The sequence below is a fragment of the Ursus maritimus genome, unplaced genomic scaffold, assembly GCF_017311325.1.
Source record: "Ursus maritimus isolate PB19 unplaced genomic scaffold, ASM1731132v1 scaffold_10, whole genome shotgun sequence".
NCBI classification, from domain to species: Eukaryota; Metazoa; Chordata; class Mammalia; order Carnivora; family Ursidae; genus Ursus; species Ursus maritimus.
The window spans coordinates 20,769,705-20,793,228 of NW_024423344.1; the positions used below are offsets into that span (position 1 = coordinate 20,769,705).

General features: G+C 46.0%; 1 protein-coding gene across 1 annotated transcript in view; it reads right to left on the reverse strand.

Moving 5' to 3' along the window:
• FAM124A (family with sequence similarity 124 member A) overlaps positions 1 to 15,068 on the reverse strand; it is a 96,093-nt gene extending 81,025 nt beyond the window's left edge. Inside the window, exons 1-3 of the mRNA XM_040620960.1 lie at positions 14,341 to 15,068; positions 13,761 to 13,881; positions 7,563 to 7,594 (exon numbers count right to left, since the gene is read on the reverse strand). Of these exons, the coding sequence (XP_040476894.1) occupies positions 7,563 to 7,594; positions 13,761 to 13,881; positions 14,341 to 14,362 (175 nt within the window). The 5' untranslated portion in view covers positions 14,363 to 15,068. The remainder of the gene's footprint in view (positions 1 to 7,562; positions 7,595 to 13,760; positions 13,882 to 14,340) is intronic.
• Between the last annotated feature and the right edge of the window lie 8,456 nt (positions 15,069 to 23,524).

Consider the following 23,524-nt stretch of genomic DNA (forward strand, 5'->3'; position numbering starts at 1 on the left):
TTTCAGAGCACTTTTGCCCATTGTTATTGTGTGTGTGTGTGTGTGTGTGCATATCCATCCATACTGTTTTCCGTTCACAAAAATCACCATTTTTATGAGACGCTGGTGCTCTCATCCATGCCAGTGGGAGAGTGAAATGGTACCTCTAGAGAATGACCTGGCAGCAAGCACCGGAAACTTTAAAAAGTAAACAACCTGTTTTACTGTACCAATTCCACTTGAAGGAATTTATCCTAAGGAAATAATGAAAGATATACACACAAGGACTTGGTATAAAAATAATCCTGGCAATGCTGTTTATATTAGTAAAAAAGTGAATATAACCAATAGTACCAACAACAGGGCACTGGGGAACATACAGAATATAACGGAATACTGTAGATTCAAACTATTATAGAAGTAAGTTTACTGATATTGAAGAAGTTCACATATGCTTAATTAGAAAATGAGACTATAAAGCTATACAATACTATTTTTGCTAATAATATATATCTACAGTAATATAGATGCTCAGAAAAAATCTACAAAGGCAGAAAACAAATTATGACTACTGACTGTTTCTAGATGGCAGGAATCAGAGTTTTCTTCTTTTTGCTAATCTGTATTTTCTGATTTTTCTACAATGACTATATATTATTTGAGTAATAATAATTATTTTAAAATTGGGAAAAGCACCAAGCACATCAGGAATGTGGGATGGAAGCTATTCACTTGTGTTTCTTCCTTTGGTGGTTGTGGTGGTGGTGGTGGTGGGAGGTGTCCCAATGACCTTGGTAGACCAGCTGTCCCTGAAGTGTCACATCAGCTTCTCAGGGAAAATGTGGTTGTGAGAAGTCCGCCTTCATTTTTCTTTGGGATCCTGGACAGAAATTGACACTCTCTATGTAGTTGAAATCACACAATTAAAACTTATCTTTGGAACCAGTAGGACTACACCATATTTTTTGGGGAACGGATGCCAGTGTAACAGCATCAAAGGAGTTGTCTGTATGGTATGTCTTCACCCTTTGATTTCCTGATGTGTATCCTTGGTTATTGCTTTTTTCTTATCAACTGCCAAATACCAATACCGCTCACCCTTTCAGGTTCCTGTGCAGAGGATTCTGGCCATACAGAACCCACACTGTCAAATAACTGTCTAAGTACACTAGCTTTCAGCTCATTAATCTCAGACTTCATTCACTACTCTGTGATCTTACAGATAAGGCTGCTGCCTGCTTCTCAAAAAAACCCCAAACACACCTCTAGCTTGCCTGATAAAGGACAAATTCTGTGTTTTCAAATAAACCATTCAGTAGAGGAACACAGTTTTCTTCTTTTAAATGATCAATAATTCATAATTTAAATATTTGTCAAGTGAAGTTTTTTTCTCATCTAGACATTATGCAAACCCTAGGGCCTACAGATTATGCCCTTAAAAATTAGAATCTAAAAGAAATTTGGATAGAACATATCTACTAGGGATTTAAGAGCAATTTTGCTGATGGGGGAGATGAGCTAGATTAGTGCTCCTCAAAACTTCAGTGCAACAGCTCACATGACTCAGGAGGTCTGGGTGGGGCCAGGAGGTCTGGGTGGGGCCTGGAATTCTGCATTTCTAACAAGTATCAGTGATGCTGATACAGTGGTCTGTGGACCATACTCTGAGCAGCAAGTTTTCTAGTTTGGTGATTTATGTGCTCTGCCAGGCCCAGAATACCTTCCCTGGGCAGCTGCCAAAATGCAGAGTAAGTGGACCCCAAGCTGCACCGGCTGGCATTCTGTGGCTCTCAGGCTGTGGCTAAGCCTCTACCTGAGTGGCTTCAAGACCCAGACTTGCCAAAAAATGACACACCCCCAACCGTGGCCTTTTATTAGAGTTACCTACAAGTTACATGCGAAGTGGCTGCAGCTCTAAGTGGAAAGTCCAGGAACATAATGAGTATCTCAGACCTGAAGCCATACTAGCCACAGAAAGCCTCAATGCTTGGGGGCATGGGAAGAGCCACCAGCACCAAGGCCCTCTCTCTAATAGTCAGGGCAAGCTGGCATGAGGCCAGTGCATTCCAAGGAAGAGGGAACAAGCCTTGAGGGTTATTTCCCACATAGCGATGGGAGCAGCGGCTGTACCAGGGAGTAGGTATACCAGATGCCTATTTCCAGGGACTATGATAGGGACTTCTGAGTCGAAGCTGTAATCCTACAGTCACTATGGAAGGCAGAGCCAAAAAGGAGGACAGAATGGACAATGAAATCAGACTCATCTTTCCACATGCAAAACATCTCAATGATTTCTGGCTGCTCTCTGCAGCCATGACCACATATCGAGGAGGGCTGCGTTATCAGGGGCACGTGGTCCAACACGAGCCACTCATGGAGAGCTTGCCCAGGGCTGCAGATTCATTCTAGCTGTGCAACAGGTCACCCTGAGTCTCCTTTGAGGGCAGGTCTACACATGAACGTGACTGCTGTGCCAGAACATGCTCTTAAACATACTAAAAGTGGAAGTCGTTCTTATTTGGGCTTCATTTGCTAGATGCTGCAAAATGTAGTGTTCCTGGCTCATGCAGTGACCAAGCGGAAATTCGAAACCCTGATCTTCCTCCACTTGGAAATTAGTGTCTCCCCATGCTTTGATTTGTTTTATGTCAACTGCTGGGTTTACGAAAGGATATCAAACATCCTTAGTATCACTAAGGAGCCCTCTGGAAACTAAGGAAGTAGGAAATGGGTGTTAGTAGTGACAGGCCTGACCGGAGCTCCTTAAGATTTGTTCGATCAGCCTCACAGACCATATTACCATCCGTAACTAACTTTGCCTAAAAGGCTGTATTCTAATTTAGAGAAAACTGGTGACTTCTCTTGTGATGCTTTAACTGCAATAGGAGTGTGAAGCTGGGGATGGATAGGTGGGTGTTTTGGTTTTTTTTGCAAACCTGTGTACACTGCCAACTACATACTGGTCACAGAATTATACACATGCAATGGTTAAAATTGTTCTTCATAAGGGTTAACGAATAGATCTGGGTTTTGCCTAGATCTTATGAAATAAGGCCGTAAAAGAACACTTACTCCAAATATCATAATGAAGAAAGTATTGTACACCGAAGAAAAAAAAGATGAAAACTATGAAATTTATGAACAGATCAAAGTTAAATTGGCTACTACCACCTCTTCCAAGATATCGACCTTCCTTATTTGGACAATTGGCCTTAAAACGTCAATCTGTCAATAAGTTATCTCGTCTCACGAAAACAGAGAGAAAATAATGAATATTTCTTTATCCTGTCTGAATTTAGCTCTTGGATACGGAGACACAGGTCATTTTTATTTAAACATTCCCCATCAGCGACGAGTTCTACAGAGCGCGGTCATGTCTTCTCAATGTGTTGCTTTCAGAGCTCCTCACCATTGTTTATTAACTAAACCACAAGGAGCTTACCTTTCCCTCCACACGGAGGGGAGGCACAGAGGTGGCCAAAGACAAAATTAAAAGCGTATGATGCTTCAATATCCTAAAACTTCAAGGAAATGATGAGACTGTGGAGAAATGGAAGGGGAGACGACGGCATTTATGTGGAAGGGTACACCGCTGAGACGAGGCAGCCCTGGGGAGGGATGAGAGGTCCTCCCACACAGCAGTGAGGCAGGACCCGAAGCTCCTGTGGTGGCTCGAGACCAGCCACAAGGCCTTGCAATGAACTAAGACACCTGTTTTCCTATTTGAAAAACACCTGCAATCCACTTGACCCCTTTCTCTCAAGAAGAGAGGGTGTCCAGGGGCCCATAGCATCAGCTGGGCCTGTTCGGGGCTGCCCTCAAGGGCAGGTCACAGACATGGCGGCCCCAGGAAAGCTGAGGGGATAGAACTCCAGTGGCCTTACAGCCTGGGGGGAGCTTGGGGCCAGCAAGGAGAATGCAGGCAGGACACCGGGAAGCTACCAGAATCACTGGAAGGACAGAGCACAAAGTGAGGAAAAGAAGGCCAGGGAAACAAGAGGAGGGCAGGAATCTGAGGCCTGGGTGGGTGAAAGAACAGATTCCATGACCCTGCCCACCAGGAGGTGTCCCTCTTTTGCATAGCTTGGTACACGGTCCTGGGCTTGAATCAGCAGAACACACTGCTCATGGCCATTTCTCTGTAATTTCAGATACGGGGAATTCCTCAGGGCGTTGCCAAGGGTCCTGTATCACTTTGACTCATCTTTGACCATTTGCATTTTGAAAAGTACGAAGGGGCACAAAACTGCGAGGCATTCCTGCTGCCACTGGCTGTCTGTAAGGGCCAGGTAAAGAGTTAACGATTGTACCTGAGTTTCAAGAAGGCGCGGTTTCAAGGCACAAATTAGGAGGGCAAATAGAGGAACAGTCTCCAATAAAGAGAACTAGTTAATTCTCTGACCCCCTCCTACTGGCATTATCCTGGGGCTAGAGACCCTCAAGGAATGTGACACTGTCCTAAAAATGTCATTTTTAAGCTCTCAGCATCTTCCAAGAAAAATTCTCCAAGTATGATTATAATCTCTATTTGAATGAAAATATTCAATCATACATGACGGGAATTTCATTATCATTACGTGGCACAATTGATTTTCTTCCCCCTGGCATAATTATTGTTTTTCTTTTATCCTGTTTATAAGATTTCTCCTTTTTATTTAAATCACTTAAGAATGCAAATTGTACATAGTGCCTTGATAATCTTCTATGCAGGTTTCTGGAAAAACCACCTAAAATTCTGAGAGTATAAATTAAATTCATCTTTCTTAGGAAGTATTATGATTTATTGAGACTGAATGTTGACAGTGTATTGAGGTTTGCAGAAAAAATAAGGGAAAAGCTTGTCAGCCCTGTCGATCTCAAAAAGGCAAACAGACTCAGGGCAAGTAGAAAAAAAAAAAATTTACCCAAATTTACATTTACCCAATTTATAGAACACAACCATCCATTAAAGAAGCCCCCTCAGCCACCTCCCCCGGAATTGAAAGTGATATCAAACACAATCATTGGGAATGTGATTCTGGGACCCAGGAGGTCAAGGAAAACCAGAATGCCCAAGGACCGCCATGCCGTCCCGGACTCCATACCAGGACTAGGACCTAGGAGACCTAATCCCCACACCGCTGCTCTTGTACTTTCTCTTGGTGATGACCTCCCTTCTCCCAACAGGGGCAGGCAGCATGAGGAAGCAGCCCCTGCATTCTGAGGGAAAAGACACCTAAATAGCAACTCTTGCTTGGGGAGGAAGCTTTCCTGCCTGCTCTAGCAGTGACAAACTCCAGCCGTGGACAGACTCCAACCCCAGCTCAACCCAAGGACGTGCTTATGTCCCAGTGAACTCAGGCACAAACAGGTAAAAGAGCATCATGGGAATGCTGAACAGGAACCACTAATAGGCAGAAAAATCCATTTCCTGACAGCAAGTGGTTAGAACCAGTGCTCAGATCCCATCCAGGAAGCATTCAGGAACAAGCCATTCAGGGCAGCTGCCCAAGGGCAGGGGATGACCCACAAGGGGCAACTGGGACCAGTCAGCTCTGTGGGGCCTGCTGGTCACACAGAGGGAGCTGGCACAGCTGGACGTGACAAGGAGAGTGACCCTGGAACTGCATCATTCAGGATGGATCGTAAGCTTATTAACCTTCTCTCTACTTACTCCTCTGAGTATGATTGTCTAGTTTGTGGGGAAATGCTGTTTCTAAAATCTACTGGGAAAATACTTTTTATGACTGTAGCACTGTCAAACCTTTGTTTTAAAGGATAGGTTTAAGACTTCAGACTTAAGTTTTTTTTTTTTTTCTTTTTCAGAAAGGGTCCACTCTGTTACCTTTACTGACTGCTACAGGGGCCTTCTCCTGCATCTGGGTGTGGTCAGGGTTTATGCTCCTGGTTGGGAGGAGAGGCAGGCCAGGCAAACACTAGGCAAAGACAGCCAGGGGCCCAGCAGTACCCACTCACCCCTTCCCCCCGCCCAGAACAAGGATGTGATGCCTGTGGTCGAGGCAGCCATTTTGTAACTCCGAGGCAACTCTAAGGACAGAAGCCAAAAGCCAAGCAGAAGATGAAAGGAGCTTCCACATCAGACGTGCATGGCCTTCTCTGAGTTTTTTTTTTTTTTTTAATGTTAGAGGAAAACAAACGCCAACTTAAATCATTATTTCTTCCTCTATTATTTACAGCCAAATACATTTCCTAACTCAAATATGACACACATATGCATCCTCACCAAGAGGTCCCAACACTGAAGACTGATGCAGGAATCACAAAATATTTAAAGAGAAAAGGAAGAGCAATAAAAGGCTATTGATCCCAGTTGCACTAAGAGAAATACCAACTCCGAGATCGCAATTAAAATAATGGAGAGGAAAGCCTCCCAAACCAAATTACCAGTTTCGCTGACAAGAGAGGTGCTTTGTTGTGACCCAGAGGACTGATTTGAGAGCTACAAATTGAGCAAAGGCTTTGGGCAAGTATTTCATAAAAATCATTCTTAAAGAAATATAGCTTCTGGGCAAAACTGAGTAGGATGAAAATGGCAGCATAGAGAGAGAGTTCAAGAGAGCTTTCCCTGATTTTTAGGAATGCAGAAGCTTCAGGGAGGGATGCAAATCACTGGAGCATTATTCTCATTATTACTAATGGTTCTTAATAACTAAGGGGCAATGTTGGGTCTCCAGGTGGCTGAAATGATCAGAGATTACTCGTTGCAGTTACACTAATAACTGCATATAATTCGACACTAAATTACAATTCCAGAAATACAGCTTTCTGCATAGTCTCTTACTGCAGAGGAAAACTAAACCAGAACATCAATAAATAGAATAATCCAATTAAGTGTCTTTCCGTTTGGGTACTATTTAGAATTGACGGTTTAACCGGGAAGATAGAAACAACAATTCAGTATTTACTTATTCACATAATCAGCGCTTTCATTGTAAGACAACTTGTTATTTTAAAATAGGTGTTTAACCTGAATGGCTTTGGTCATCTACCTAGCGATCTTAATCGCTGCATTGTTTCGAGATATAAGGCCTAATTTCCCATGCATAGATTTACTTGTCAATTAGTTTTTAATACAGACATCTTTTTCTGTGCTTACAGTATGTATATAAACATATTCCTGATCACCTTTTTTAACTGTATCTGATAATCGCCTGTGATATCTGCCTACCGATGCAGAAATACAAGGGAGGACATTGGCCCAACAGATGAATCGGAGCCTCCCGGGGGTCTAAGGAATGTGCTCTGAGCTGTCAGACTTCGGGCAGCAGGTATTTGATAAATGTTTGGTGAATGAATGAGTTGCCTCCGATTATTTGGAGAAGCTGCTTTCGAAGCCTCTGTCCTAACAAAGCCCGGGCTAGATCCTCTAGGCTCAATTTCCAAAGGGAAAGTAGTGGCATAGCTAGTTCTGAAATCAAAGGACAGTTAAATTCTCCAGGAAAAGCCCCAACTTTCAGGGTCAGAGGATCCTGTATCACACACTTTGGCAAGTATCCCTTGGGTGATTCTTCCGTTAAAGCAGGGGCTCTACGCATAGACGGGACTGAGCAGCCAGGGCTGAAGGACATTTAAACCATACTTACTGCTGGTGGAGGACATGTGGCTGTAGTCAGACCTGAAACACAAAACCTTAGTATTAGTAGGATTAGACACTATTTTTCTGTATCCAAATGAGTTCTTCAAGCTAGAATCTTAAAAACAGCGGTAAGTAGCATTTACATGGTAAGGACATGCCACAAATTAAAAACCGTTGTGCTGAGGGCTTTTGTGCAAAATAAAGTTACGTCTGAATCTGAAGGCAACACGTTCAAGGCACTTTAGAAATCGGGGGTCCTTCACATGGGCTCTGTGAATCTCCAAGATGGGAAACCAGCTGGGTCCCGAACCACCTAAATTCATTGGCAAATTCTTGAATGGAAGCTAATTCTTCTGGGGAGAAGGCTTGAAGTTTTCAACAGATTCTCAAAGGGGTTCATGATATCCCCCAAAGGTGAAATCACTGCAAATGAGCACCCTTCGAGTTAGCACTGCATCGTGGGCAAATGTCTCTTTGCTGACATAAGCAGAGTGCTGATGGACCTTGGTGGCAGTGTGAGGGGACCCTGGCTTGTGAGGGCTTGCCTCCACATGCGGGGTCTGCCTGGCCATCAGGAAACACAAAGGCACAATGTTGTTTGACTGATTTCAGTTCCAGCTGAGAAGAAATCCTGCTGCACATTACAGTAACAGGATGTGGGCTGTGATAGGGAAAGGGAAAAGGCAGGGTTAGGGCCAGGGTGAAATTACCCATCAGTTTCTAGGCTGAAAAACCAGCAGCTGGCATGCAGCCCCTGTGAGAATGGGCACCTGGCCAAGGATCTGCCTGCTTAATGTCTTCTAAGTTTCTGCTCTACTTGTGTGGCTGGGAAGCCTCCCGTCTCTGGCAACATATTTGGTTATAGAAGCTCTTGGTTTTCTCCCCGCACTGTCCCAAAGTCATTCTCAGTAGGGAAGTCATCTCTCAGGCAGGTAGGGATTTATTCTGCAAGGTGGTAGTCAGGGGACACGGTTACGCAAAGAAAGTAGTTAATTATGTTTAATTTCCCACATATACACTCCTCTTATTTACTTAGCCTCATGTTGCCTTCCTTAAATCACCCAATTTTCACTCCATTGACTTTGTTACCACACCAAAAAAGTATATACAAAACTTCAAAAAAAAAAATCATAAAAAGCACACCTCTGACTAGTTAAAATAACCTACATCGCTCCCGCAAAATGATGCGCTGATTTATTGGCAGGGGAACAAAATGGAAGAAAAACAGCATGCAGTTTTCTCTTTTCAAATGAAACGCTTTAGTAGTTACAGAATCACTGAATCTTAAGGCTGGAGAGAATAGTAACTATTAACATTTGCATATCCCTTTATGTATTACAAACTGCATCCGCCTATATCTAATCTGCTTTTTCATGGTATTGGTTAGGAAACTAAAGGGAAACTATTGGTGAGGAGCCCAGGAGGTGAACAGTGGACCTGAAGTAGGAGTGCAGGGTGATGGCAAGGCTGGAGCTGGAGGGGAGAACTGCCTAGAGCATGGCGACATGCTGGCTAAGGAAGACGCAAGAGAGGATGGCCAGGATCAGTCACCCCCAGCGTTGGTGCATTCGATTCTCTCTGGAACCAGGAAGGATGTAAATTAACTTTAGGAAGAAACTTAGAAATGTAACTGTGTGTGAATGCAACAAATGCTCAACGAACACCCACTGTGGTAGAAACAATGACAAAACAACCCCATTCCAATACGATCATCTTAAGATGGTCAGGCTTTAAAGAAATTTCATGACAATTCAAATAAAATGTTCGCTGGGAATGTGTGATTGGAGTATTCATTTTTTTAAAAAAAGATTTTAGTTATTTGACAGAGAGCGAGCAAGCACAAGCAGGGGGCAGGCAGGGAGGGGGAGAGGCAGGGAGAGGGTGAGGGAGAAGCAGACTCTCTGCTGAGCAGGGAGCCCAACGTGGGGCTCGATCCCAGGACCCTGAGATCATGACCTGAGCCAAAGGCAGACGCTTAACCGACTGAGCCACCCAGGTGCCCCTATTCATTTTATTAGAAATCCGTCAGTATTTTCAGCTACGATGAGGCAGATGGGTTTCACAAACGCATATATTTTAAAGATCTGCATACAGATGGAGATGAATGTAGAATGAAATTTACACATGAAACCTATTTTGAGAATCTTAAGGTATAACGGTAGTATTTTAGGACAGGTGCTAGCAAAGCGAATGTCCCTGCCATGCATCTCTGCATATGTATTTCTTGTGACTAAAGGCACTGCCTGGGTCAAGCCTGCCAGCTGGTCAGTCTCCTGACTGTCACTCTTGCTCCACTCCAGTTCCTTCCCCAAACAACAGCCAATCTTTGCAAAGCACAGATCTGATCATGTCACTCTCTGGATGAAGTTCAAGCACGACATAAACCCCTCTTTTCGTGAATGATGGTCTCTGCAGTCTCATCCATCACCCCAACTTCCATCCCTGTCCACCAACAAAACAGAAATCAAATAGGAAGAAAAGTTTCCTAAAACCTCACATTGCTTTCCAGCCTCTGACCCTGTTTATGTAATTTGTAACAGTTGCCATAATGATGGAGATACAATTTTAAGCTACTCTTTTCGCTACACACCATCACAACATGCTGCTACACAGTTCCTGAAATTATAATTTTAGATAAAGGGAAGTACTACAATTTATTCAACCATTTGCCTTTTGTTTGCTATATGATTGTTTCTGATTCTTCTCTTTTGCAAACCACACAGTGATGATATATATATATATATATATATATGGCTTGATATTTACTTTCTTTTCCTTAGAAAAATGATCATGAGGGGAAACAGGAACTGAGTCAGGTACAAACACTTTTATAACCCATAAGATACATTCTAAATAACTCCAAAAGATTATTTACTGGAAATATTACTGGCGAAAGACAAACTGTAAAGCTTAAAACAATTTTGTACTTAAACAGGTTCAAACGATTTCAGATATTGACTATAGTTCTCTGGAGGGGTACATTATCCCCAGCTTTTTTAGGATAGGAGGCAACAGCAATGGGGTGCCTGTCTTGTAAATCCTATTCATTCGTCTTACATCCTAAGAATCTACCCACCTAGCTCTGAACAAGACATTCAACTCTGCGAGAATGAAGCATGAGAGGTGAATCCATGAATTTTAGGAAGAAAAATGCATGGGCACATGATACAGAGAAGCAGAATGATGCAAGGATTATGTATTTTCACACACCTGACACATATAGCAGACACATTTACAAATATTACATGTATTTGGTATCTCTTCCAATAATGACCAGAAAGATGCAGTCCCTTGACTGTATTTTAATTACAATTATACATACAGGGGTTAAGTGTAAAGGGGTCTGCACTTAAGACAGTTTATCACTGTCAGCAGCCTACTTGCCTGTATATAAACATAGGATACCTTCTTAAATTCTCTTTTCCGGGAAAATCTTGGCATAAGAATTGATCTTGGCATTTCGGTAATATTGATCTTGACGTTTCTGTAAAACATCAGCTCAATGCATCATGGACCTCATCTGTTAACTCTCAGTCCATTGAATTAGATGCCAGGTAATTTAGAGCTAACTAGCTCCACCTTGAACCCAAAGATAATAGAGTACCTAACAGACCACCCTGTCTTCTCTGCAAGATTTCCCCTTCTACTGTTCTCTAAACCTGTCCCATCTTCAAATTTATTCCCATTCTTTCCCACTCACCTGCTTATAAACTCTAGCCCTGTGAATTGTTTGCTATCTCTAAATCACAGTGAAGTATCAATTGGAGGTCACCCAAAGGGTCTGGTATGACTGTTTTCAGAAGCTCAGTGACAGCTGACAGGGGGGTGGAGGTTCATTAGTGCCAAACTTCTGAATTAAAATAATGCATCAGATACGGTCATATTTGAAAGAGCGGCTCAGACGCCATATCTAGGAAACAACACTAATGAAACACCCATTAAAAAGCATTCATTTTATTTTAGTTTGCAAAAACACTGCCTGTCCCTCTGTTAAGGAATTCTGTTTAAGATAGTTTACCATGGTCAGTAGCTGGCTTGCCAGTTTTTTTCTAATGAAAAATACGCAGAAGCACGAAGCTTGCCTTCAAGTGCATTTGGAAAAGGGGAGCTTCAAAATGACATCGGTTGCCACAGAAGAATACTAGTTTGCTTTGGCTTGGCCTGTACTGGGTGGGTCAGACAGCAAAGATGGCGCTTCAAGCAAAAGAAAATGTTTGAGCAGGAATCAAGAATTAATTGCCAATTAATGGCTCTTTGAGAGGCAACTTTGCTAGGTGGGAAGACCCTGGAGGCTCAGGCTTCAATTTAGGCCACTAACTAGTCATACAACCTCTGAACTTCCATGTCCTCATCCGTAGAATAATAATATTGAGGCGAGTCCTATCGTCTCGCAGATGTTCTGAAAGATGATCAAATTGCTTAGGGCATTTAAAAACATCAGAGCATCTACTATGATGAGTATAAGGAACACAGGATCTTGAGTGCAACTGGAAATATACATTTTTATTACACAAAACTCTAAGTTTATCATTTGGAGTGTTCTTCATAACAATAATAGTATGATGAGAAATAATGTACTGAGGGTTCACTTATGCCAGGCACTGTTCTAGAGGCTTTCAATGTATAGACTAATTCTCACAACCACCCTGTGAGGTGGGTACTATGATTGGCATCCCATGTTACAGAAAAGTCAGGGCACAGAGTTGAACCCCACAGCCTGACTCTCCTGACTGTCACTTTCAAAGCGATCAGCACCATCTGCCCACTGGCAGTGGGACCCAAAAGTTCTTGGAACCTTCTCTTTGATCACACTGCCGAGAAAGGATCATAGCTCCACCCATACCCACAAATCCCTTGCTCCTACATTTTGTTCACACCTGCCTGGCAATAGTCCCTCTCCCCCAAACCCTGGTGGTCTCAACCACTCACCTCGCCATCTCCCTCTGCCTGCCCCTAAGGTCGCTGAGGACTGCTGCAGGAAAACAGCTAGCCAGCTAGACTGGGACCTTCGTACATTTACAATCACTAATCTCAGTTGGATCCTCACTCAACATGGCCCAAGCAACTACTTCAAATCTCCATTTTCCTGGGGGAGGGGGCTGCATTTGCCCAGAACCGAAACCCATCTTCCCTGCTAAGGTGTAAGAAGAGAGATGTCCCTCCTTCTATCCAAAGCCCATCGAACTGTGAGGTCTGAAGTCCATCTGCCTCCGCCTTCTCAGAAAGCGGACATTACAAACCATCAGTTTATCCTTTCCCTTTTTATAGAGTCTCTTCTATAAGCACCTCTTTATAGGAGCCTAATTATCGCCTAGGTTTTGGGACTCCTTCCTGCACCCCCTTTCCCCTCCAGCTATTGCCTCCCCTCACCGCTCTCTTTCTCAGACAAAGGGCTCTAGCTACCTCCTCTTCCACACCGTCCACTCCCTCCTGGAGCCACGGGGACCTGGCTTCTGCCTCCACCCCGCCACTGCCCACGGCTCCCCCTTTCCTTCATTATCTCCACTTGAAAAAAAGGGCACTTCACATTCCTTCATCTTAGTGAGTTTCCCAGTGGTGCAGCCTGTGCCTTTCCCTTCTTCGCCTTGGCTTCTGGAACACCACATTCCTCCTCTTGGTAGCCGTGTTTCCTTTTCCTCAGGCCCCTTAATCAGCTCCTCCGCCTTCACCTGGCATTTAAGTGTTGTCATTTCTCAAGCCTGGTCTTAAACAGTACCTGCTTCACAGCTGAAGGATGAAATGAGTTAACGAAATACATAAAGGCTCAGGGCAGTCCTGGCACAGAGTAAAATGCTAGGTGTTTGCTATTTATCGCCTTTGGTTGATTTAATCTACTCCTAGGGCTGCAACTGCCATTTTTAGGCTGACCGTTCCCAAATGCAGTGTCATCACGCCGACCTCCTCTCTGACCTTCCCTCTAGACAGGCAGACTCAACCGCTGGCTCCTCATCCTTCCTTGGCTGTCTCCCAATACTTCGGACACAACATGTTGAAAACGAAACTTCTCCTACCCTGCCCAGACTTGCTTGGGAGGGGAATCACAGGCTACTTCAAGAATCTGATGAAAAATAAGTCTCTTCTGACAAAAATTCACAAAGAACGTCATTTTGCAGACGACTTCAAGCCATTCATGGACCTCAAACTGAGGCTCCTTGCCCTAGCACGTGTCACCTGAGATGAATCTTGAAAGAAGATAGAGTTTCACCTGGTGGACAGGCATGCCAGGTGGAGAAGGGCAGAGCTGGCGAAAAGGGCAGCTCGACAAAGGCGAAGAATCGGAAACACCTTGCTGATGTGGCCTGATGCAGGGTGCAAGGGTGGACGTGCTGAGAAACAAAGGCAGAGACACAGAGGGGACCTTAGAACACTGGGACTTGTAGGCCACTCCAAGCTCTTCGTATGTTAGTGATGACAGAACCACTAAATGTTTGGGAGACAGACGTGATCAGATTTATATTTTAAAAATAATAATGATAGCAAACACGTATTAAGTCTCCACAGATAGCTATATGGAAGCCGGGGGTGAGTTCTGGAAAAGCAAGTAAACTATGCACAGCTTTTTGATAACCAAACCAAACTTCAGGAGACTATGTGGTAAATACGAGATTAGTAACTATACACTGAAACTCCTTAAGTGCATGCCATTTTACCTTCATCTTTAGCTTAAGGATGCTACTGAGGCACTAAGAATTCTTTAAACAATTCTATTCTGTCACAACTACACACTTCAGTGACAAAGGCGGTGAATAGCGGCTCTGGTGTCAGAGTGTTCAGCAAGCCCTTACCAGCAACGCTGGCAGCTGTCATGCTTTTTGTTGGGATCCCAGGGTACTATCGCTCCTTGGTCAGGGCTTCCCCTCCACTTCTCCAAGACAGAACCCTTGGAAAAAAATACCTGTTTTAGGTGAGCTCTGCAAATTGAAAATGAATGGACCAGTCGGTGCCTTATTTACTGCAGCTGAAATGAGCTGGTTAATTTTGCTTTGTTTCTTCTATTCATGGCCTAGCTAACAAGAGTCAGGAAAAAAAAAGTCAAGGATCTTCAATTACAGTTGATAAATGCCACGTACACCAAGTGTGGGGAAAAAAACAAGAGTTCTGTATTTGGAAATCAGGCTACCTCTCCAGAACGTAACTGGGTTCTACAGTGAACCATAAATGATCACAAGTTTGGAAAACAGGGAAAGCCCATTGCAGAGAACATGCCGTAGGGTGTAAAGTCCAAGATTCGGGCTAGGAATGCGTGGAGGCTGCAAGGAAGTGTGGGGTTGGGCGGGCAGAAGTGACTGTGTAGGGAGCTTTCCTCCAGGGCAGACCCGTGCGCCCATTCTGGCCTTGGACTCCCATCCTGTCCTCACAAGGCTGCCAAGAGATTAGTCTAAATCTCCCCAACTTTCCAGGAATGAGGCTTTCTGTAATCTCGGAAGCTCCAGACTCTCCCCAGGGTTCTCCAGAGAGGAAAGGACACCCTTTCCTCCTGAATCAGTACCCGCATCCTGAACGTGTGCTGACTCTGCACAGGAAAATCCTCTAGAGATAGGAGTTGGGTGGAAGCATTTACAATGACATTCATCTTCTACAAGATACTCCATTTTTTGTCCCACTCAGGAAAATGGTGTCGCTGGGAGAAGGCTAATTAGTCTCCAGGGGTAAAGGTTTGGGCTAATTGTTTGAGTCCGTTGAAGCGATGAGGACATTTCTTTCAGCTGGGCTAGATCATAGCACCAACTTCATCCCACCTGTACCCAAGGACAGGTGCGCAGAGAAGTTTGGTGGAGAAATAGGAGTTGAGGAGGGGGTCTCAGTAAGCACAATAAAGGCATGAAATGAAAAAATGTCATCCTCTTATCTGATTTCTGAAAGACTTTTAGGTGCCAGGTGTCCTATCCTCTTCTCATCCCCAACCCCTCATCCGGGACTCCAGGGAGCCGCGGGGCTAGAAGAACAAAGTCCTCGCGTAAGGTTGAAACAAGTGCAAGAGCATCTCTTGTCTCTCTAGCGATGATCTCAGGGGGACACTGCATTCACCTGGTACTCCACATCATCTCAGTGATAACGGGGGTAAGAAGGGGTGTGTGGTGGTGTGCGGGGTTTACTCCGAACCTTGAGTCCTTCCACTTTCCTCCCCCCCGGGATGGGGCCCGCCCCACCCGGGGCAGCTACGGGCCACGCTGCTCTGCCCTCGGGGCCGGCCCAGGAGGGAGCCGGTCCGCCACAGCCCCTCTGCCTCCACCGGGTACCCGGCAGGAGGGGGAGCCCCCGCGGCCCCATCCGGCCACAGCGGCTCCGGCTCCGCCGCGGGGTCCAGGAAGGTCCCGGCCGGGGAGCAGCCGCAGCGCAACTCCGAGAGCGCCCCCCGCCCACGGCCCGGCCCGCCGCGGCTCACCCTCCGGTCTCTGCGCCCGAGTCCACGCAGTCATCCTCCTCGCCACCGCCCTTTTTGGGGTCCATGGTGCGCTCCCTGCCGCGCTCAGTTCGCGGGCGCTGGCGTGACCCGGGGCGTGCTCCCTCAGGGCCGCCCCGCCCAGCCCAGCCCCTCCCGAGCTGGCTGGGCTCCCTCGGAGCTTCTCTCTGCCCGGGCGCCGGCCGCGCACCCCCGCGCCGCGCCCTCTCCTGGCCGCGCCCGGCCGGGCACTGGCTGCCGCTCCCGCCCCGCCCCGCCCCTCGCCGCTCGGCGGTGTGAGCGTGTGCGTGTGCGTGTGCGCGCGGGGTGCGCCCGTGAGCCAGGGCGTGCGCGCGCGCGCGTGTGCCTGTGAGCAGGGGCATGGGCGCGCGCAAGAGGGTGTGTGCACGGGGCGTGAGCGGGTGCGCGCGCGCGCGTGCCGGTGAGCAGGGGCATGGTGGCGCGCAAGAGGGTGTATGCGAGGGGAGTGAGCTGTGCGCGAGCATGTGCTAGCTCGTGTGTAGCGCGCCGGTGTGTGGTTGAGTGCACGAGTGGGCGAGGTGCGCGAGGTCGCGTGCGCCTGTGTTGTGGTGGTGATGTAGGTGGACGGTAGGTGGATGTTTGTAGGTGCGCGCTTCTGTGTGGGTGCTGAGCGTCTGTGCCCGTCTGTGCTTTGTGACCACGTGTGGTGCGTGAGTGAACGTGTGTGTGCATAGGAGCCGCCCCTCTCCCCTGGGCCCGCAGCGCCAGAATTCTGCGTCCCAGGGATTGCCCCGAGGGGTTCCTGAGCCTCAGAGCTGGGAGCGGCACCGAGAAATACGTGACTGCATCGCGAAAGCAAGGAGGGTTCTGGTTCACTACTGGGACCAATTGGAACCACTAGGTATTTTCTTAGAGTTCCCTCGGAATTGGCAACACCGAATTCGTTATCACCTTTCTTAGCGCAGGTCTGAGTGGCTTCCCAGCACCCAACTTGCCAGTTTACAATCGGTGTCATGCATTCCTTTGCTATTAAAAAAAAAAATGCCTTTAGAAATAAGGAGCATTTGATGTACCAGCATTCAGGTGTTGTTGCAGTAAGGGGATAACGGATGTTTGTAAAGGACCCCCACCCCACCCCCCGTCAGCGCCTTTGAGGTTATGATCACTGTTGGAGGGGGGCACCTCTCCTTAGTAGGGTGAGGCTGAATGGGAGCTGGAGGGGAGGCGGGATCAATCAAAACAATTCGCATTTAATTCTGACAGCCCTGTCCAAGCCATTGGAAGGCACTCAGTTCTACTTTCTTCTGTTCTCAGGCCAAGTTATTTAACTTCTATGAGCCTTAATTTACTTATCTGTAAGATGGGGCTATTGATATCTACTCTATAGCCTGTTGTGAATTTAATGAGAACACGCAAGTAAAAATACTTAGCATGGGTCCTGATAATGTCAAGTACTAGTCACAGGCAGCTGTCATAACATTAAAGCCTGAGTTAGTTATGTTTCCAATTTCGACTTGCAAAGTAGTGACAAGCTATATCTTTAAGAGGAATATATTTTCTTTTCTCTCTCCTTCTCCCCCTTCTTCTATTCTTCCTTCTTTACCTACCTAATTATCACTACTTTATTCATATCTTAATTAAATTACACAAAAAGAAATCCAATTAATAAAAGAAGAATACAAGCACAATCTCGTCATTAAGAAAAAAACAGGTGAATGTTGGTGAATGTTCTGACCCCAAATCTTAACTGAATTATCCTTACTGAGCATAAAATTCCTTGCATTGCAAAACAGAAATTGATGTATTATACTCAATTAGTGCTCATTAGCTGAAAGAAAGAAGTGTGTCAGTTCTTTAGGGGAGACTCCCCTCACCCCACCCTATGTACTGATTTGTAAAAGAAAATTCTCACATGAGGCAAAATTACTGCACATTGCCATTAATGACCATTTAAAATTGATTGATTCATTCCATAACTATTTAAATACCAGACAGGAAGGTGAATTCTGGATACACAAATAAGGGAAAATGGGAACAGATAGGATGCCTGCCTTGATGGAGCTTATAATCCAGAGGGGGAGAGTAATTAAATTACATACATTAATATATAAAACATAAATGGAGATTAAACACTCCAAAAAGAATGGTGTGCCCTGAGAAAGACAACATAATTTAAATTGGGGTGTCAAGGAATGCTCTCTCGGGAAGGGATATTTTAGCCCTTGCTCTGCCTCAGGGCCTTTGCATGTGCTGTCCCTTCTTCCCGTAATACTTTCTCCCAGACTTCCTGTGAGATTCCTGCCACATGTCCTTCAGGACTATGTTCAGACAGTCCTTTCCTCAGACAACCCTTCCCAACTAAACCTAAATCCCAGTGTCCCCTTACCCTGCTCTACTCTTTGTTGTACCTCTACCAGCCCCTGGCATATGAGAGATTTATTTACTCATTACCTGCTCTTCCCTCCCCATGCCTACCTGTAGAACGCCAGCTCCCTGACAGCAGGGACTGTTTGGTTCACTGCGATATCCCCAACACCTGGAGCAATGAGTGTGTGTTTATGAATGAAAGGGAAGCAGCCCCAGGGTGGAGGCAGGGGTGCAGAGAGCTTTCCAGGTAGAGAGACCAGGGAACGTGAGGCAGGATAGGGCACTAAGCATTCAGCTGGAGCGGAAGAAGGCTGGGTCATGAGAAGAACACAAAATGGCCAAGATAGTGAGGCATTTCTACATAAACGTGACATCTCTGGGAAATGAATCGACTGCTAGAGCCTATTTGGAGAGTAAAAGGACAAATAATGTCGGTGCAACCAGATGGAAGAAACTGATAAAGCGTAACAAACATTCTGCCATGTTAGTGTCCTTACCGCCATGAGGAAACCTACTCTGTCAGTTCTGGGTAGGGATGATCATATTTGTCACCTCACTGAGTCCTCAGGAAAGGTCGGTGAACTAGGTTTACCTTTTCATTTTACAGTGGAGGTAACTGAACCTCAGTGAGTCCAAGCGCCTTGCCCCAGCCGAGGAGCCCGGAGGCCCATTTAGCGTGCGTGGAATCTCTCTCACCTACTGGGAGGTTAATGTGTGGGCCAGTCACATCCTCAGGAGGACGGCACAAGAAAAAGGGCAGAGAAAAAACGGTCAACTAAGTACGGCCCTTGGAGGGAGGGCCAGGGAAAATGGATGCTACTTAATTTATTTCAGTTTTTCTCAAAAATCCCGAAAAAGATTAGGCCAGACAAAAAACCCTGGACCGCACCTCAAAATGATGCACGGATTCAGGCCCCCTCAACCACAGGGGGCACGAGTATTATATTTATCACCAGCGCAACGTCTGATGGCAACTCAGCGATGCATTTGTTATTGGGAAGAGAAGTTTGAATGGTAAACATGGTCCCTCCGAGCAACGGATCTCGGTTATACAAGGGCTCCCGCTTCAGTCCTTGGAGCTTAGGAACCTCACTTTATTTGTTATTTATTTGGTGATAGAGCTGCCAGCAGGTAAGCAGCATGAGGACCTCGCGGCAACCCCCAGAAGATACATTGCCCATAACGTTTGCATGGTTCCAGGCTTGACTTCCAGCTATTTAGCGCTGATCACCGTAATCACGGGGTGCAATGCCCCCCCTCCCTTTCCCCTGCAAGATGGGGGCAGAGGAGTATCAGTGGTCTTAAGGTGCCGTGCCTGTTGCCTTCAAGATGTTCCCATCAGTCTGAGGACAGCATGGGAAGAACACTGAGGATGCAGTCATAGGCCAGGAAATGCACACCCTGGGTTCTGGACCTGAATCCGTCATGGCAGTAGCAAAGACGGGTGCCTCTCAACTGTTTCTAAAGCTCTTCCTGCCTTTCGGGCATTGTGGTAGCAGCTTTACACACATGATCTCTTGAAACCTCACCGAAACCTGGTGAGGCTTCCTTTGTCCTTAAAATAGGCTTGTTGATACAAATCTCACAGGAGACTTGAAGCCCTCCAGAAACTAGGAAGCTTACCAACACAAGATGTCACTGATTCTTTAATCACTTTTCCTCAGACGGATGAACATTCTCGTGTTGTGTTTCACCTATCGTGCCTGTTCCAGTCTCCGTTGCTGTTGTTGCATGTGTCGGTGTATTAGAAAATAAGGTCATTCATCCACTTACTTATTGAGCACTCACTGTGTGCCAGGAAGTGGCTGGGTGCCAGGGACACAATGGGGAACGAGCCAGAGGCAGTGGCTGGCCTGATGGAGCTGTCGAGGTCAGGAGAGGACAGTTTATCATGTTCCAGGCCCCAAGGGCAGGGCTGGCTTTCCCGCCAAGCCTTGGCTTCCTTCGACGGCTCCTCAAAGCTCCTGACAGGTGCACAGTGTGCTGTGGTCCATTAGAATAGGACTGGAATAGCAGAATCCTTTACTAAAGGAAAGAAAAAGAAAAGAAAAACCTCAAAATAATGTGATGGTAAGTAAAGAGCATCAATTTTACTGATGAAAGAGCTAGATTAGTCATTAAGAAGGTCATAAGTACTTGGGAGCAGCTGAGGGTTTTGAACAACTAGAAGATAAGTAGCTTGAAGACTAAGAACTTGAAGCACTGGAGATTGAGAAAGATAGAAGTTAAAATCTCCTGGGCACTGGATTGGCCCGGGTTTGAGATTCAGTTTGGAGGGAAGCTGGGCCACACCTTGCGTGAGTGCAGACCTTCTGGACCATTTGCTGTGAGGCCAGTCCAATCTAAGATAGCTTTTTAAATGAAATACTAGTTTAGGGTATGCAGAAGCAAATAGAATGGGAAGATATGTTCGTTTGGGAAGTTTTGCTCATTCACTTTTAAAACTTTATTTTAAAAACCATGTGTCCCAGAAACAAAAATTCAGGTTAAAGAGAGATATGGGGGCAGGGAAGGGGGGGGGAGTCTCTTTCTTCCAAGTCCCCAGAAGAGTTTGTTTGGTGTGAAAAATAAATATTATGATCATGACAAGAAAAATTATAAACTATTGACAAATCTACTTAGACAAAGAAAGCCACTAGCCTTACATGCAAGCATAAGGGGACCAGATGGCAAAGGGATAAATGAAACTAAAGATAAATGGTTGAGTTGGAAAATAATCTCATTAAAGTATGAATGACTTGGCTTGGATAAGGGGAAGCAGGGATAGTGGTCCCGGCTGGAAGGCTTCCCAAGACTCTGAGCCTATGGTTCCTGGCGTGAGATCTGGAGTCCAAGACCAGACACCCCACGGTATGCCCACGGTTACCCCTCCAACAGCTGGGGTGGCGAAAAGCGAGAGGGGAATAGGAAAGACCTCTGGAAAAGTGCTGTGGAAATTTAAGAATACAATGAAACCTTAGACTCAGGACACTGATGATAGCCGAGCCTTCTGAGAATTGTGTCCGGGTTACCCACTTGTCATCACACTGATGGTCTAGACTTGGACAGGTGAGCTCTCTGTCCTTTTCATATTCTGACACTTTCCTTCAGTGACCCAATCTTCGAGTGGAGCCACCCTAAAGTGTGTCGGGATAGGTCTGCTGCTATTGCCCGGCCGTCCGGCTTACGGACTTTCATCACTACCACCTAATCGCAGAATTCAGGCAAACACCTCCACACAGCACTTAGCTTTCCAGCCTCATTTCTCTCTCTCCCTTCTTTCTACTCTCTGTGATGGGTCCTTCCTGGTCCATCAACTGCTCGGGATCGGGGACAGCACTGGGCGCTGTGGACACACATCGGGTGTAATCCCTGCCTTTAATAAGCAGCTGCCAGCTGGATCCCAGAGTCAGAAAGTACCTAGAGTTTGGAAACTGGTGGTAACTTTTCTCAAACCCAAAGTCAGGTGGAGGGGGTTCTCCTTACCTCTGTAAACTCCCGGACCTTTTATGTTAACATCTGTTTTTGTTTTTTTTTTCCAAAACTATGTCTGGGCTTCTGGAGACTTCTTTCTGTGAAGTAGGTTTACCAGTATCATGAGCCACGGAACAAGAAAGTTGCCCTATTGGGCGGGCAGGCTGGGGGTGTCGAGCAAAGCCTCAGGTGGACAAGTAGGTGGCGCCCTGACTAGACCAGCTGTCAGGATGGCTATGGGAAGAACCAGCGACAATGTCTTTGGGATACTTGCTCTGGTAATGTGGTTGTTGGTTTTTTATAGTCTAAGAACCTGACCTTGTCAACACGCACAATGACTACCTTCAAAAATAAAACCTCTCCACCTAAGGCTCCTATCCCCTCCAGCCTTCTCAGGACTTTTCCCCTATTGCTTGCCCCTTCCATCTGCTGCATCTTCAACCTCTCACAGGTCTCTCCATTGACATTGAAATACACTCATCTCTCTCATGTTGAAAATGAAAAAAAGCCACCTTTTGGGGCACCTGGGTGGCACAGCGGTTAAGCGTCTGCCTTCAGCTCAGGGCGTGATCCCGGCGTTATGGGATCGAGCCCCACGTCAGGCTCCTCCGCTATGAGCCTGCTTCTTCCTCTCCCACTCCCCCTGCTTGTGTTCCCTCTCTCGCTGGCTGTCTCTATCTCTGTCGAATAAGTAAATAAAATCTTAAAAAAAAAAAAAAGAAAAAGAAAAAAAGCCACCTTTTTAACCGTATGTTCTTTATCAGTATCTGCCACTCCTTCACACAGCACATTTTCTGAAAGTATTGTCTGTGTTTGTAATCCCTGTCTCCTTTCCATTCCAGGGAGGTTTCTGTTGTCCTTCACACTGGTAACTTCTCCCTTCTTCTCGGCACAGGCTCTTCCTTTCGCTTCCATGGTATCACACGCCCGGGTTTTCTTGCCACCTCTCTGTTCACATCTGCTCTGTCTCCCATGTAGCTTCCCCTATCGTCTTCATGGACAAGAGTCCTCAAGGCTGTCCCTAGGCCCCCTCCTCCTCTTTCTTTGCATTCTCTCCCTTGGCCTATGATTTTGGCTGCTGCACACAGGACTCCCAACACGAATCTCCAGCTCTGTGCCTCGGGCCTGTCCACTCTACTATCTCTTTGGCATCTTTCTTGGGATGTTTCAAAGGCACTTCCAATTAAAGTTATATCAAACTGAGCTCATGATCACCACCCCCACCCTTTCCACCCTCCCACCTTCACCCCTGCCATAATTCTCCTCTCCCAACCCTCCTCTGAGTGAATGTTACCATCATGTGTCCTAGTCGCAAGCCAGAGATCCAGGTGTCATCCTTGAACACTGTCTCTCCCTTAACCACTTACCGATGCATCACCAAGTCCTGTCACTTCTGCTTGCTAGCCGTGCCCCGAAATCTTTGTCTTGTCTCCAACTTCACTGCCATCATGTTAGTCCACTCTTCCCCCCTCTCTAAGCTAGCCTGTTGTGCTAGTCTCCAAATGGCTCTGCACATCCTCTCCCACCTCTCCCATCCAGACACCATACCCTCCAAAAGACAAGTCTGTGTCATCTCCACAGCCTAAAGGATTGTGATAGTTTTCCATTGCTCTTAGGACAGAGACCAGAACTGTACCAAATCTCTAGCCATGTGTCATCACAGCCCCTCCCCCACCCCATTCTCTCTGCGTTCTCTGTGCTTCGACTACACTGGCCTTCTTCAGCTCCTCAAATGATCACTGTGCTTCATCTCCAAGCATAGGGCATTTGCTTATGCTGGTTTC